General features: G+C 41.5%; 1 protein-coding gene across 1 annotated transcript in view; it reads left to right on the top strand.

The window, feature by feature from the left end:
* Positions 1-17,731, top strand: part of GRIN2D (glutamate ionotropic receptor NMDA type subunit 2D) — a 699,139-nt gene that overhangs the window by 626,726 nt on the left and 54,682 nt on the right. The window contains exons 9-10 of the mRNA XM_073571149.1: positions 2,818-2,978; positions 4,288-4,475. Of these exons, the coding sequence (XP_073427250.1) occupies positions 2,818-2,978; positions 4,288-4,475 (349 nt within the window). The remainder of the gene's footprint in view (positions 1-2,817; positions 2,979-4,287; positions 4,476-17,731) is intronic.

Raw genomic sequence — 17,731 nt, 5'->3', positions numbered from 1 at the left:
GGGGGTGATTTGAACTTTGTGTTTTTTAATTTTTTTTTATACTTTTTAAAACTTTTTTTTACCTTTTACTGGCTTCAATAGTCCCCTTAGGAGTCTTTATGCTGTTTTCAGACTATAGCTTGCTTAGCTTGCTCTACACATAGTAGTGCTTTACAATGACAAGCATGGGTTTTTTTTGAAGACCCCGTTGGTCATGACAACCCATCAGCGCCTCACCATAATGTGATGGGTGCTCCAATTGGCAGGACTTATGACACGCTTCTGGCAGGACTTATTGGCAAGTTATTCACATGTTAAATGACAGTGATTGACAGCGGCATTTAATTTGTTAGCAGCTGTAGGTGGATCTTGGATCCACAATTGGCTGTTAAAGGAACATGAAAGCTGGTCATATCTGCAGTCATATGCAGGGAAAGATGTGGGCTAAGTGTCAGATCCAGAATCAAAGATGGGGAAGAGACTTGGAGGCACCTATACGTTCAAGGTCATGGAGCAGTTAATTGCAGTGTTTTTCATTAGATAAGCACTGCTCCACCTCTTTCCACCTCCTTCTGCCCCTTTTTGCAGTATCTCATAGGCTGCTATACAGTACATAGATTCATACTCAGTAGCCTGTCACTCAATGCTCTTGGCTGGGTTCATATAACAGGTTCACATAGCATTTTTGGCAGGGCTTACGTCTGAACTCCTGCCAAATGGAATTCAGCCGTATTCACTAATGCATGTACGAGTCAATTACATCTTGATGCCCAACTCAACTAGACGCATGTGGCTGAAAAGAATGCATGACAGTAAATTTTTTGACTCTTCTTCATTATAGTCAATTGCACCTTTGGTGCATATGCCCTAATCCCATTTGGTGGGAGTCTTGAAGTAATCCCCAAAGGAGCCATTGAATGTAGTAGCAAACACTGTGTGATCTTAGCCTTTGGAATGGTGATAGGTGGGTAAGGGTGGACACTGTTCGGCTCATCAATGCCACTGGAGCAATGTTACATGTTTCATGTATTTTTATGCTGCTGTTAGTAAACAAACATCATAATTTTAAGGAGCATTTTTAGCTGCTAGGGGTACAGACCTTTAGCTGTAATAAGTTGCCTTTAGTTAGGATGACATAATAATTCATTTTAACTGAGAATTTCAAAAAAAGTTCTGCTTTTCTTGCCAAAAGGATAATATTGTCTCGCAATACTAATCATTTTTCTGCACTACAAATACCTCTTCGTACAGTGCTCTTCACTTCTAAAATAACCTTTATTATTTTTCTGCATTGGTCACTCACTGTATACATGATGGAAATGTAATATCTCCCTACTTTACAGTACATATTTTCAATGAATATTGCATGTAATGTACAGTGGGTACAGAACGCATTCAGACCCTTTAAATTTTTCACTCATTGTTTCATTGCAGCCATTTGGTAACTTCAAAAAAGTTACTGGCTGGGCCAGTCAAGAATGGTCACAGAGTTGTTCTGAAGCCACTCCTTTGCTATTTTATTTGTGTGATTAGGATCATTGTCTTGCTGGAAGGTGAACCTACTGCTAAGTCTAAGGTCCAGATCACTCTGGAAGAGGTTTTAATACAAGATATCTCTGTACTTGGCTGCATTCAAGTTTCCTTCAATGGCAACCTGTTGTCTTGTCCCTGCAGCTGAAAAACACCCCCATAGCATGATGCTGCCACCACCATGTTTCACTGTTGGGATTGTATTGGGCAGGTGATGAGCAATGCCTGGTTTTATCCACATATAGCACTTTGAATTATCACCAAGAATGTCTATCTTCGTCTCATCAGACCAGAGAATATTATTTCTCTTATTCTGGAGTTCTTCATGTGGTTTTTAGCAATCTCTGCACAGACTTTCATATGTCTTTCACTGAGGAGAGGCTTGCGTTGGGCCACTCTGCCATAAAGGCCCAACTGGTGGAGGGCTGAATTGATAGTTGACTTTGTGGAATTTTCTCCCATCTCCCTACTGCATCTCTGGAGCTCAGCCACAGTGATATTAGGGTTCTTTACCTCTCTCACCAAGGCTCTTCTCCCACAATTGCTCAGTTTGGCTGGATGGCTAGGTTTAGGAAGACTTCCAAACCTCTTCCATTTAAGGTTTTTGGAGGCCATTGTGCTCTTAGCAACCTTGAGTACTGCAGGAATTCTTTTGTAACCTTGGCCACATCTGTGCCTTGCCATAATTCTGTCTCTGAGCTCCTTGGCCAGTTCCTCTGACCTCATAATTCTCATTTGGTATGACATGCACTGTGAACTGTGAGGTCTTATATAGACAGGGACAGGTGTGTACCTTTCCAAATCAAGTCCTTTCAGTTTACTTAAACACAGCTGGACTCCAATGAAGGAGTAGAACCATCTCAAGGAGGATCCCAAGGAAATGAACAGCATGTGTCTTAAATATGAGTTTCTTAGCAAAGTGTCTGAATACTTATGACCATGAGATATTTAGTTTTTTCTTTTTTAATAAATTTGCAAAAATTTCTACATTTCTGTTTTTTTTCAGTCAAGATGGGGTGCAGAGTGTACATTAATGAGAAAAAAAATGAACTTTTCTGAATTTACCAAATGGCTGCAATGAAAGAAAGAGTGAAAATTTTTTAAGGGGTCTGAATACTTTCTGTACCCACTGCATAGCCATGAAATTATTTCAATTGTGAGCAACTTTACTCTCAGAATTGTTAACATAAGGCCATGTGATGGACACTAAATAATTTTTACTGTTAGGAAAAAAGATTTAACGGTTCTGCAGGAATGTGCTTTATTGCCATCATTTTAATAGTTTTATGTGTTTTTTTACAATCCCAGTTTCAGAGACCTCATGAGCAGTACCCTCCACTGAAGTTTGGTACAGTACCAAATGGGAGCACCGAGAAGAACATAAGAAGTAACTATCCAGATATGCACGCTTACATGATCAAATACAACCAACGGCATGTGGAAGACGCACTGCAAAATCTCAAGACAGGGTGAGTGTTAGGATACTTCACCTTGGTTCACTTTCCTTTATTGAAGTGAGAATCATAATTTTAGTCTGTACGATCCTCTAGACCATAAAAAACTTCAATGCAGAAATGACATTGATTAGGTAATATTGTTTCCACCTCCTGGAATTATTAATAACAGTTTTCACAGAACAGGAACAGTGTTCATACAAACATTTTATCTTTAGTAGTACACACAGACAAGTAGTTTATTTTTTTAACAGAATTAAGCTTGGTCTTGAGCCATGGAGACTTAGTAGATGAACGATCTATAGGAAGATTGTTCTTTTACAAGTCTTCTCCAACATATCTTGAAAGTATCAAACCACTGAATTGCTGGTCATCTTATTCGCCTCGTTCCTTCTATTCTTCCCACCATAATGTCCTTCTCCATTGATTGCTCTCGTTGTATGATGCGTCCAAATTAAACTAATCAAAGCTTGGTGACCCAATGATCATTCATACACTAGTAAGGTAGCCACATAATGCTACATATATTTACTTCATGGTTTTGCATTTCTCCATGCTAAAAGCAGGACTATACATGTTAGTATTCAATCAAAAGTCACATGAGTGAGGCTATCTCTCTCAGTCCCAAAGTTTGGAATTATTTTGGAGCAAATTATTGTGTTGAAAGGAAGCACAGTTGTACCTAGAATTTGAGAATTGAAGAGAAATCCTTCAACAATGATTAGATAAGTATATATAAAACTCCACATTTATTCAGAATAATGAAAGCAGTAAAAAGAGAGAACAGCAAATTCACAAGGAAACTGATGGATCTATGCATTTCTCACTATTTAGTGATTTAATTATTCTGAATAAAGGCAAAGTTTTAGCCATACTTTCTTCATCATCGCTGGAGTATTTCTTCTCTTCAAGTATGCTCCTCTGTAGCCCTGACTCAGGTGGCTATGGGCCAAGAATTCCTGGCTTGGACACAGGTATACTGTACTCTGGAGAGCACCGGACATGCTTCTCTAGAGTTACATTCTAGCCATTATGAGTCTATATTCTTTCCTCTTCAAAGACAAATGAATAAAGTAACCGTCAACAAAAATGTATGAGTCTATTTAACATTCTGTACAGTATGAATGTAACATTATCCATGGACACCTAATTTATAAGATTGTAACTATGATCTAAAATGTTGATAAATGTATACATAGCAGTTGAATCTACTGAATTACTATTATCGTTCCTAGTAACTTCATGAACTTCATTATCGAAATTAATACCATGCGATTGCTGAGCGTTTTTCATGTCCCTTTACTCACTCCTTTTTCTTTTGAAGGAAACTGGATGCCTTTATTTATGATGCAGCGGTATTAAACTACATGGCACGGAAAGATGAAGGTTGTAAGCTTGTTACTATCGGTAGTGGAAAAGTCTTTGCTACCACAGGTTACGGCATTGCTCTACAAAAAGGTTCTAAGTGGAAACGGCCAATCGATCTTGCCCTGCTACAATTTCTAGGAGATGGTATGTATCTTTTTGCTCTATGGTTTCTTCTCTGATTTTATTCTTGTGGCTTGCTAAACTTATTACCAAATTTTGAAATATGTATATTTTCTACATTTTCATATATGTAAAATTTTATTGAAATATATTCATTCTTTTCATTATTGTTTGTCATTGTCGGGCCACCTTACTTCTTATAGATGTGTTAGATGTCATTCAATGGTCGCTTTTTAAACTAATTTTTTTTTACTTACAAATCATGCTCTATGTAGTGGCTATGACATGATTCTTACAGGTATGAAACGGAATCTGTCACCACATTTTTTCTACCTCATCTGAAAGCACCATAAAAAAGGAAAAGAGATGCTGATTCCAGCGATGTCTCACTTAGTCTCACTTTACTCATTGTATTGAAGCAACTTAAAATTGACACATTGCTGAAATCAGTGTCTCAGCTTCTACCTCATGCTGCCCTCAGATTACATCGCCAAACCTTGCTTAAAAGGGTCCACACAAATAACAATCAAGTAGCCCAAGGGCTAAAGAGTATAGATGAGCAAACATCGTCAGTTCCCTCCTCATAATGCTTACCGAAGAAGCTGCATCCGATACCTGGATGGATGCCTGGATCGCTCCTGATAATCAGATGTCCAGCGCCGCTCCTGCATGTGTCATGGCTGTGTGATAGTCACAACACACCAGCTCTCCATTCATGTATTGTGACTGTCACACAGCCACGACACATGCAGCTGCGGTGCTGGACACCTGATTATCTGGAGCGATCCAGGTATCCGGATTCCCGATGCAACTTCTTTGGTAAGCGCTATTGCTTGCCGAACAAGGAGGGAGCTGACGATGTTTGCTCATCTCAACTAAGGACCTAAAAAAACACTTTTTATGACCATGTTAACCAATTATGGAGTTTTCAAGACAATGTATCACTTATATTTTTACTAATGAAAACTAGGTACTGATACATTTCTTTTTTTTTAGTTTTTGGTTATAAATTTATATTTTACTTATTGTACATTATTGTTTTTATGTGCTTTAGGTACATAACTATTATTTAGACGCAGACATATTTCCTGAGCTACAGTTACCAGCAGTTTAGAATTTTGCATTTCATTGGTTACATGGACCTAATTGATTGAGGAAGTGTTCTAGGTATATTCTGTGATCTGTACAGTTGTCATTTTGTAGGAAAGGTGAGAAAGTGACCTGTGCTTATTGGGATAAACTTCAATTGCAGTCCTGCCAGGGATAATAATGAAATGACTAGTGAAAAGTGATCTCTGCTGATTAGGAAGTGGAAGCCCAAGTTTTTCCAGCCATCCTCACTTCACTCGTGTCAGCAATCCTGGCAGCATGCGCATCATACGCAGTGTGTTTGCAAACTTAATCAGATTGATTGACACTTCCTCAAGTCACTCAGATTTTCTGTCTACCCAATAAGAGAGCCTGATTAGCGGTTCAGTGAGAGGACTGACTCAGCAACCAATTGGCCATACTGTCACATTATTTAATGTGGTTGGACACTTTTTCTCTATTTTAGCTAATGTGCCAGTGAGTGACTTTATTTTGTGTTACTTACTATTATATAGTGCAGGCACTAGCACAGTATTTTTATATAAAAAAAAGAAACACCAAATACACATTAACATTGCAAACCAAATGTAATGTAGGGAATATTGTTAGGTACTGTGGGATGACGGAAAATGATTATGGGAATATATATTGGGGTGTATATCTAGGAAAGGGGCTATAAAGTCCGAAGCATTAACATTTTTCTGGCAGTTAATGACATGAACTTATATATTGTGCTGATATGCCCACCATGTTTTCATCTTTTCCCAGCAAGATGTAGAGTTTTTCTTCCACCAGTCCAGGAACACTCCACAAATATAAATATCGCCCTCCGCCCCCCAATCATCGAGCAATAGGTTCTCAGTTTTGAGAACAAAACATGATGACTGAGTAATCTTTATAGAAAATGTCAAAATTCTACAATTTTTAATTTTTGATAAACTTTGCTTAGTAGTGTAGATAAAAGAGATTGGCCCCATCACCATCAGTTATTTTGATTCCCAGATTTATCATCCAAGAATGAGTTGTTCATTTCTTCCTCACTGCTGTGACACCAAGTCACTTCTCGCCATGAATCCGTGAGACAGGGTAGTCAAGGAGTCCGATGTCGAAAGCCAAGAGGGTATGTCATAAACAGAAGAAAGAGACAAAGGTATAGTCAGCTAATGTTCCGAGGAATACCAGAAGAATAGCAGATCAGAGCAGAAGGGGTTAAAAAGACGGATGGTCAGAATGAGGTCCAAGGTAAGGCAATGAAAGATCTGCAAACACAACACAAGGCACAGAGAGACAAACCACCCAGAGCTGAATATACATCTGGCAGAGATCTTGGAGTAAGGGTACCACTACACTACTCGACGCCCCAGTGATCCCGACAGCGATACGACCTGTTAAGGATCACTGGTACATCACTAAATGGTCGCTGGTAAGCTGTCAAACAGACAGATTTACTCAGCGATGCAGCAACGATCCAGCGATCTGTATAACAACCTCGGCGGTCGTTGGTACCTTGTCACACAGCAGCTGTTCTGATGACTCCCACCTGCGTCCATGAGTTCTGAGTCACCAACGAGGTCGCTTGTCGGAGTCAAGCACAAAAATGCAAGCTGGCAAGCGGGACACCAGCGATCAAAAAATGGCCCCGGATATTCGAGCACGATCAGCAAGATCAAAGTAGGGTCCCGGTCGCCGCTATGTGAGATCCCTATCTCACATAATGGCGACCGGGACCCCACTTTGATCTTGGTGATCGTGCTCGAATATCCTGGGCCTTTACTGTCCAGTAAAGTGGCCTGGCAATCACCTAGGACAATGACCAATTGGAGACAGCCAGCACCTCCCAGTCTCAGATTGGAAGGCTGAGCTATCAGTCAACACACTGACAGGTCAGCATGTCTCTGCACCAGACTGGACAACTCATCTGTCAAAGTACTGACAGCTTCACTACACCCTTGTACCAAATTGGACTGCATCCCAGACACACTGAGGGGTGGAACGGTCACAATTACCCCTTCTAAGATCTAATTAGCTTGCTTGCTATCAATTAAATTTCTATAGAGTGGAAAGTCTTAAAAAAGTTCTCACCACCCAGTATTAATGGTGATGGGATCATGAAGTCTCCAAAGACTTCATGGTCTACTTTTATGACTGCATAAATGGTTAAAATTTTAGTTAAGTATATTTTACTTGCAATCTGCACAAAGGAAATGTTATTTTTGACTGTACCCAGTATTCAAAGAAAGAAAATGGCAATTTGCAACAGCTGTTCTATTAATGTATATTTCTTAACCAGCTGTCACTGATGCTTTAGGTTTGTCTGTGCTGTGTTTTCAATTTGCCCTATACATCTTCCCTGAATAGAATTGCTTACCCCACGCACTCTGAAATTTAGAAATGTAGAAGGAAATACATCATTTGTATGTCTCTGCCTAGTACATAAGTCGTGGCCTAATAGTTAAAAGAACAACTATCCAATCAACTATGAGTACTAGCCCACAATGTTCACAGGTTGGGTATTCCAGCAGCGAAGGAACAAGGAAGAAAATTAAGCTTTATTTCAGCAGATGAGCATATTGATTTTATTCTGTGTATGTGAGAAATACAGAACATGATGTTACTCTGAACATCTTTACACAGCCATAAGTATATGTTACGCTAGTTGCTCAAACTTTTACTTAATACAGACCAACACGAAAAAGCTTGTTTTAAGTTTAATCAGTTCACTACTTATGGCGACAAGCCCCTTTCTAGTGATCATCCTGTTTAAGTCAAAGTGATGCCGAAAGAATAAGCAATTATGGATTTTTTTTTGGGGGGGGAATTAAGGATTATATCAGTACCACTAATGAGTCAACTTCAATGAAAGGTTGTTAACAGTGTTGAGCATTCCGATACTGCAAATATCGGGTATCGGCCGATATTCGCTGTATCGGAATTCCGATACCGAATATCGATGTTTTTACAATATCGGATACCGGAATCGGAAGTTCCCATAATGCAATGAGCCAGTGTTGCAGCTGTGATTGGCTGCTGAAATGATGTCATCATGATGCGCGGTCTGTGCGCATCATGATGCGCGGTCTGTGCAGGCCTGCCGGGGGTCTGTGCGAGCTGCCGGGGGTCTGTGCGGGCCTGCCGGGGGGTCTGTGCGGCCTGCCGGGGGTCTGTGCGGGCCTGCCGGGGGTCTGTACGGGCCTTCCGGGGGTCTGTACGGGCCTTCCGGGGGTCTGTGCGGGCCTGCAGGGGGTATGTACGGGTCTGCTGAGGGTCTGTGCGGGCCTGCCGGGGGTCTGTGCGGGCCTGCCGGGGGTCTGTGCGGGCCTGCCGGGGGTCTGTGCGGGCCTGCCGGGGGTTGTGTGTGCAGGCATTTCCCACACAGCAATGGCATAAAGTGAGACTAGGGACTTTTTTTTTTTAAGTGGCGGAGGAATACAGTGCGGAAGGATACCTACCTTCCGTCATTGGATTCCTGCAGCCCGTAGAGAACGGCAGCAACAGCTGATGCTGCAGTTCTCTACCCAAGATCGTCGTGGGACACACTCGTGGACTGCTTTGGATCGTGGGTGAGTATTTTTGTGGTTTGTTATGTTAATATTTATTCCGTAAAAGACAATGGCTTCGGGGAACAATGTGACAAGTATTGGTAAGTATGTTACTCTATGTTATATGTACTGTATGTCTATGTATGTATTGTATGAATGTATTGTATGTAGTATGTATGTAGTATATATGTGGTATGTATGTAGCATGTAGTATGTATGTAGTATGTATGTAGCATGCATGTAGCATGCAGTATGTATGTAGCATGCATGTAGTATATACAGTGGGGCAAAAAAGTATTTAGTCAGTCAGCAATAGTGCAAGTTCCACCACTTAAAAAGATGAGAGGCGTCTGTAATTTACATCATAGGTAGACCTCAACTATGGGAGACAAACTGAGAAAAAAAAATCCAGAAAATCACATTGTCTGTTTTTTTTTCATTTTATTTGCATATTATGGTGGAAAATAAGTATTTGGTCAGAAACAAAATTTCATCTCAATACTTTGTGATATATCCTTTGTTGGCAATGACAGAGGTCAAACGTTTTCTGTAAGTCTTCACAAGGTTGCCACACACTGTTGTTGGTATGTTGGCCCATTCCTCCATGCAGATCTCCTCTAGAGCAGTGATGTTTTTGGCTTTTCGCTTGGCAACACGGACTTTCAACTCCCTCCAAAGGTTTTCTATAGGGTTGAGATCTGGAGACTGGCTAGGCCACTCCAGGACCTTGAAATGCTTCTTACGAAGCCACTCCTTCGTTGTCCTGGCGGTGTGCTTTGGATCATTGTCATGTTGAAAGACCCAGCCACGTTTCATCATCAATGCCCTTGCTGATGGAAGGAGGTTTGCACTCAAAATCTCACGATACATGGCCCCATTCATTCTTTCATGTATCCGGATCAGTCGTCCTGGCCCCTTTGCAGAGAAACAGCCCCAAAGCATGATGTTTCCACCACCATGCTTTACAGTAGGTATGGTGTTTGATGGATGCAACTCAGTATTCTTTTTCCTCCAAACACGACAAGTTGTGTTTCTACCAAACAGTTCCAGTTTGGTTTCATCAGACCATAGGACATTCTCCCAAAACTCCTCTGGATCATCCAAATGCTCTCTAGCAAACTTCAGACAGGCCCGGACATGTACAGGCTTAAGCAGTGGGACACCTCTGGCACTGCAGGATCTGAGTCCATGGTGGCGTAGTGTGTTACTTATGGTAGGCCTTGTTACATTGGTCCCAGCTCTCTACAGTTCATTCACTAGGTCCCCCCGCGTGGTTCTGGGATTTTTGCTCACCGTTCTTGTGATCATTCTGACCCCACGGGGTGGGATTTTGCGTGGAGCACCAGATCGAGGGAGATTATCAGTGGTCTTGTATGTCTTCCATTTTCTAATTATTGCTCCCACAGTTGATTTCTTCACTCCAAGCTGGTTGGCTATTGCAGATTCAGTCTTCCCAGCCTGGTGCAGGGCTACAATTTTGTTTCTGGTGTCCTTTGACAGCTCTTTGGTCTTCACCATAGTGGAGTTTGGAGTCAGACTGTTTGAGGGTGTGCACAGGTGTCTTTTTATACTGATAACAAGTTTAAACAGGTGCCATTACTACAGGTAATGAGTGGAGGAAAGAGGAGACTCTTAAAGAAGAAGTTACAGGTCTGTGAGAGCCAGAAATCTTGATTGCTTGTTTCTGACCAAATACTTATTTTCCACCATAATATGCAAATAAAATGAAAAAAAAACAGACAATGTGATTTTCTGGATTTTTTTTTCTCAGGTTGTCTCCCATAGTTGAGGTCTACCTATGATGTAAATTACAGACGCCTCTCATCTTTTTAAGTGGTGGAACTTGCACTATTGCTGACTGACTAAATACTTTTTTGCCCCACTGTATGTAGTATGTATGTAGCATGTAGTATGTATGTAGTATGTATGTAGTATGTATGTGGTATGTATGTAGCATGTAGCATGCATGTAGTATGTATGTAGTATATATGTGGTATGTATGTAGCATGTAGTATGTATGTAGCATGCAGTATGTATGTAGCATGCATGTAGTATATATGTAGTATGTATGTAGCATATATGTAGTATGTATGTAGCATGTAGTATGTATGTAGCATGCAGTATGTATGTAGCATGCATGTAGTATATATGTAGTATGTATGTAGCATATATGTAGTATGTATGTAGCATATAGTATATATGTAGTATGCATGTTGCATGCATGTAGTATATGTAGTATGTATGTTGCATGTAGTATATATGTAGTATGTATGTAGCATGTAGTATGTATGTAGTATGTATGTAGTATGTATGTGGTATGTATGTAGCATGTATGTAGCATGCAGTATGTATGTAGCATGCATGTAGTATATATGTAGTATGTATGTAGCATATATGTAGCATATATGTAGTATGTATGTAGTATGTATGTAGCATGCATGTAGTATATATGTAGTATGTATGTAGCATATATGTAGTATGTATGTAGCATATATGTAGTATGTATGTAGCATATATGTAGTATGTATGTAGTATGTATGTAGCATGCATTTAGTATATATGTAGTATGTATGTAGCATATATGTAGTATGTATGTATGTAGCATGTAGTATATATGTAGTATGCATGTTGCATGCATGTAGTATATATGTAGTATGTATGTTGCATGTAGTATATATGTAGTATGAATGTAGCATGTATGTAGTATGTAGTATGAATGTAGCATGTATGTAGTATGCATGTTGTATGTATGTAGCATGTATTTTTTTTTTTTTTTTTTTAACATTTAACACATTAGCCGGATGATGGGACTACTACTGTCCCATCATTGGCTAATGTGTCAATCACTGTCATGGTAGCAGGCATCGCCCGATGGGACTTGTAGTCCCATCGGACGATGCCTGCACAGCCAACCGGAGCCTGCACACCCCCCCGGCAGGCCGGCACAGCCCCCCGGCAGGCCGGCACAGCCCACCGGAGCCTGCACAGCCCCCCGGCAGGCCGGCACAGACCACCGGAGCCTGCACAGCCCCCCGGCAGGCCGGCACAGCCCCCCGGCAGGCCGGCACAGCCCACCGGAGCCTGCACAGCCCCCCGGCAGGCCGGCACAGACCACCGGAGCCTGCACAGACCCCCTGGCAGGCCGGCACAGCCCCCCGAAAGGCCCGTACAGACCCCAGAGAGGCTGTACAAGGGAAAAACAGGATTTTTCTTATTCCGATACTGGAAGTCCCATAGACTTGAATGGGACTTCCGGTATCGGAATCGGCGATACCGATACTTTTTTTTAAGATCGGCCGATCCATTCCGATCCGATACTTTGAAGTATCGGACGGTATCGCTCAACTCTAACTACCACATACTACATACATACTACATACATACTACATATATACAACTTTCATACAACATACATACTACATATATACTACATTCATACAACTACATACATACATATTACATACATACTACATATATACTACATTCATACAACATGCATACAACATACATACTACATACATACTACATTCATACAACATGCATACATACTACATACATACTACATATATACTACATTCATACAACATACATACATACACACTACATACATACTACATATATACTACATTCATACAACATACATACATACTACATGCTACATACATACTACATATATACTACATTCATACAACATACATACCACATATATGCTACATTCATACAACATACATACATAGTACATACTGCATACATACTACATACATACAACATACATAAAACATGCTACAGACATACAACATACATACATACTACATACAATACATTCATACATTCATACAATACATACATATAGACATACAGTACATATAACATAGAGTACATACTCACCATCACTTGTCACTTTGATCCCCGAAGCCAGTGTCATCTTTAAAAAATATTAAAATAACAAACAACCAATAAACTCCCTGATCCGCAGAAATCCACGAGTGTCCCATGTACTCTATGTTATATGTACTGTATGTCTATATGTATGTATTGTATGAAGGTATGAATGTATTGTATATAGTATGTATGTTGTATGTCTGTAGCATGTTTTATGTATGTTGTATGTATGTAGTATGTATATAGTATGTACTATGTACTATATATGTATGTTGTATGAATGTAGTATATAGAATCATAGAATCATAGAATCATAGATGTAGTATGTATGTAGCATGTAGTATGTATGTATGTTGTATGTATGTTGTATGAATGTAGTATATATGAAGTATGTATGTAGTATATATGTATGTTGTATGAATGTAGTATATATGAAGTATGTATGTAGTATGCATGTATGTTGTATGAATGTAGTATGTATGTCATATGTATGTATGTTGTATATATGAAGTATGTATGTTGTATGTATGTACGTTGTATGAATGTAGTATATATGAAGTATGTATGTAGTATGTATGTATGTTGTATGAATATAGTATATTTGTAGTATGTATGTAGTACGTATGTATGTATGTTGTATGAATGTAGTACAGTACAGACCAAAAGTTTGGACACACCTTCTCATTCAAAGAGTTTTCTTTATTTTCATGACTATGAATATTGTAGATTCACTCTGAAGGCATCAAAACTATGAATTATCACATGTGGAGTTATATAATTAACAAAAAAGTGTGAAACAACTGAAAATATGTCTTGTATTCTAGATTCTTCAAAGTAGCCACTTTTTGCATTGATTACTGCTTTGCACACTCTTGGCATTCTCTTGATGAGCTTCAAGAGGTAGTCACCGGAAATGGTTTTCACTTCACAGGTGTGCCCTGTCATGTTTATTAAGTCCGATTTCTTGCCTTATAAATGGGGTTGGGACCATCAGTTGTGTTGTGCAGAAGTCTGGTGGATACACAGCTGATAGTCCTACTGAATAGACTGTTAGAACTTGTATTATGGCAAGAAAAAAGCAGCTAAGTAAAGAAAAACGACTGGCCATCATTACTTTAATAAATGAAGGTCAGTCAGTCCGAAAAATTGGGAAAACTTTGAAAGTGTCCCCAAGTGCAGTGGCAAAAAACATCAAGCGCTACAAAGAAACTGGCTCACATGAGGACCGCCCCAGGAAAGGAAGACCAAGAGTCACCTCTGCTGCAGAGGATAAGTTCATCCGAGTCACCAGCCTCAGAAATCGCAGGTTAACAGCAGCTCAGATTAGAGACAAGGTAAATGCCACACAGAGTTCTAGCAGCAGATACATCTCTACAACAACTGTTAAGAGGAGACTTTGTGCAGCAGGCCTTCATGGTAAAATAGCTGCTAGGAAACCACGGCTAAGGACAGGCAACAAGCAGAAGAGACTTGTTTGGGCTAAAGAACACAAGGAATGGACATTAGACCAGTGGAAATCTGTGCTTTGGTCTGAGGAGTCCAAATTTGAGATCTTTGGTCCAACCACCATGTCTTTGTGCGACGCAGAAAAGGTTAATGGATTATACATGCCTGGTTCCCACAGTGAAACATGGAGGAGGAGGTGTGATGGTGTAGGGGTGCTTTGCTGGTGACACTGTTGTGGATTTATTCAAAATTGAAGGCTTACTGAACCAGCATGGCTACCGCAGCATCTTTCAACCGCATGCTATTCCATCCATTTTGCGTTTAGTTGGACCATCATTTATTTTTCAACAGGACAATGACCCCAAACACACCTCCAGGCTGTGTAAGGACTATTTGACCAAGAAGGAGAGTGATGGGGTGCTATACCAGATGACCTGGCCTCCACAGTCACCAGACCTTAACCCAATCGAGATGGTTTGGGGTGAGCTGGACCGTAGAGTGAAGGCAAAAAGGCCAACAAGTGCTAAGCAGCTCTGGGAATTCCTTCAAGACTATTGGAAGACCATTTCCGGTGACTCATCAAGAGTGTCAGAGACACCGCAGGTCTCTCAGGGTACTTGGCGTGAAAGGCTCGGATCAACCGATCCGCATGAACTGATCGAGCAGGAACCCACGAGCGTTCCTCAGGACCGTAGCCCTTCCAATGTATCAGATACTGAATGGCGCGACGGACCAACCTGGAGTCGACAATTCGTTCCACCTCGTACTCAGCCTGCCCATCTACCAGAACCGGTGTCGGGGAAGATGATCCCTCCCCACTGGACCTCACAGGTTTCAAAAGGGCCTTATGGAAAACATTAGGGATCCTTAGAGATGGCGGAAGACTCAGCCGAAAAGCCACCGGGTTAACTGCTTCGGTAATTACATAGGGACCTATAAACTTGGGTCCAAGCTTCGCAGAGGGGACCTTGAGCCTTATATTTTTGGTGGATAACTATACCTTATCTCCGACCTGAAACACTGGAACCACGGATCGTTTTTTGTCCGCAAAAAATTTAAATTTGTCCTGGGCCTTCGTAATGTTATTCTGGACCTCCCGCCATACCTCCCCCAACTGCTGGATCGTCTCGTCCGCCCCAGGACACCCAGAATTCAAGCGGGAAAATTCTCCAAAATGAGGATGAAACCCATAATTGCAAAAAAAAGGAGCTGTACCCGTAGACTGGTTAGTGCGGTTGTTAAATGCAAACTCAGCCAATGGTAACACAGAACACCAATCATCCTGTCGGGCTGAGGTCAAACAATGCAGAATTTGCTCCAGAGACTGATTGGTCCACTCAGCCTGCCCATTAGTCTCTGGATGGTAGGCGGATGAAAAGGACAGACCAATACCCAACCTCCTACAAAAAGCTCTCCAAAATCTGGACACGAATTGCACTCCCCTATCAGACACCACATTCAGGGATACCCCATGCAACCGCACCACATGCTCCACAAACAATATGGACAATGTTTCCGCATTAGGTAGAGCTGCCAAAGGTACAAAATGTGCCTGCTTACTAAACCTGTCCACTACGACCCAGACCACGGTATTACCCTTGGAAGGGGGAAGGTTGGTGATGAAATCCATGGACAGATGAGTCCATGGTCTCTCAGGAATTGGCAGTGGTACCAATTCCCTGGCCGGCCGGTTATGGGGAGTTTTCGCATGGGCACAAACCTCACACGCAGACACATACTCCCCAACATCAGAGGCTAAAGAAGACCACCAGAATATTCTAGCAATGGCCTTCTGGGTCGCTGAGATCCCTGGATGTCCACCCAGAACTGAGTCATGGAACTCCTGGAGGACCTTGAGACGAAACTGAGCTGGCACAAAAAGTTTATCCAACGGCTTAGCTGGAGGTGCAAGAGCCTGGGCTTCTCGAATCTCCCGTTCCAACACATTAGAAACCTCTGCCACCACCACCCCAGGCTGAAGAATGGAGGATGGAGGTTCCGGGGGGGACACCGGATCAAGACTGCGTGACAATGCATCCACTCTGATATTCTTGGATCCTGGTCGAAAAGTGATCGAGAAGTTGAATCGGGAAAAAAAAAGTGACCATCTAGCCTGTCTGGGAGTCAACCTTTTAGCTGACTCAATGTAAGCTAGGTTTTTGTGGTCCGTGATTACCGTTATAGGATGAACAGCCCCCTCCAAAAAATGCCTCCATTCTGCAAAAGCCAATTTTACGGCCAGAAGTTCCTGATTCCCCACATCATAGTTTCTCTCCGCAGGGGAGAACTTCTTTGAGAAAAAGGCGCAAGGTCTTAAATTGGTCAAAGTGGCGGGTCCCTGGGACAATACCGCCCTCACCCCCACCTCTGAGGCGTCTACCTCAACAATAAATGGTTCAGAAGGGTCCGGTTGGATAAGAACCGGGGCCGACATGAAACATTTTTTCAAAAACTGAAATGCCGCTACCGCTGCGGTTGATCAAATCTTGATATCGGCCCCCTTTTGAGTCATGTCTGTGAGGGGTTTAACCACCTGTGAGAACCCCCTTATAAATTTCCGATAATAATTAGCGAACCCTAGGAAACGTTGCAGACCCTTCAAATCACACGGTTGAACCCACTCGAGAATGGCCTGCACCTTATTAGGATCCATGCGATACCCTTCAGGAGACACGATGAACCCCAGAAAGGACAGTTCCTGAACAAAAAATAAACATTTTTCAAGTTTAGCAAACAGACAGTTCTCCCTGAGTCTTTGGAGAACTGCCCGAACATGACCAATGTGAGTCTGTTTATCAGGCGAGTAGATTAAAATGTCATCCAAATACACCACCATAAAACGTCCAATCAAATCGGAGAACACATGATTTATGAAATTTTGGAAGACCGCTGGAGCGTTGGTCAGGCCGAAGGGCATGACCAAATTTTCAAACAACCCTTCAGTAGTGAGAAAAGCGGTCTTCCATTCATCTCCGTCCCGGACTCGGATAAGGTTATACGCTCCCCGTAGATCTAATTTCGAAAACCACTTAGCTCCGGACAACTGATTGTATAAATCAGGAATAAGTGGAAGGGGATAAGTATTCCTCACAGTTATTTTATTTAACTCACGAAAATCGAGGCATGGGCGCAAACCACCGTCTTTTTTTTTTACAAAAAAGAACCCTGCCGCCACAGGAGAAACAGAAGGACGAATATGTCCCTTACGGAGGCTCTCGGAAATATATTCCTTCATCGCAGCCCGTTCCGGACCCGAGAGGTTATACAGGCGGGCTTTGGGCAATTTAGCACCTGGAACCAGGTCAATGGCACAATCAAATGGGC

Source organism: Dendrobates tinctorius, unplaced genomic scaffold, assembly GCF_039654945.1.
Source record: "Dendrobates tinctorius isolate UK_male_01 unplaced genomic scaffold, ASM3965494v1 ptg000028l, whole genome shotgun sequence".
Taxonomy (NCBI): Eukaryota; Metazoa; Chordata; class Amphibia; order Anura; family Dendrobatidae; genus Dendrobates; species Dendrobates tinctorius.
Note: the sequence above shows the minus strand (reverse complement) of the source record. Positions and strands in the feature narration are given on the sequence as shown.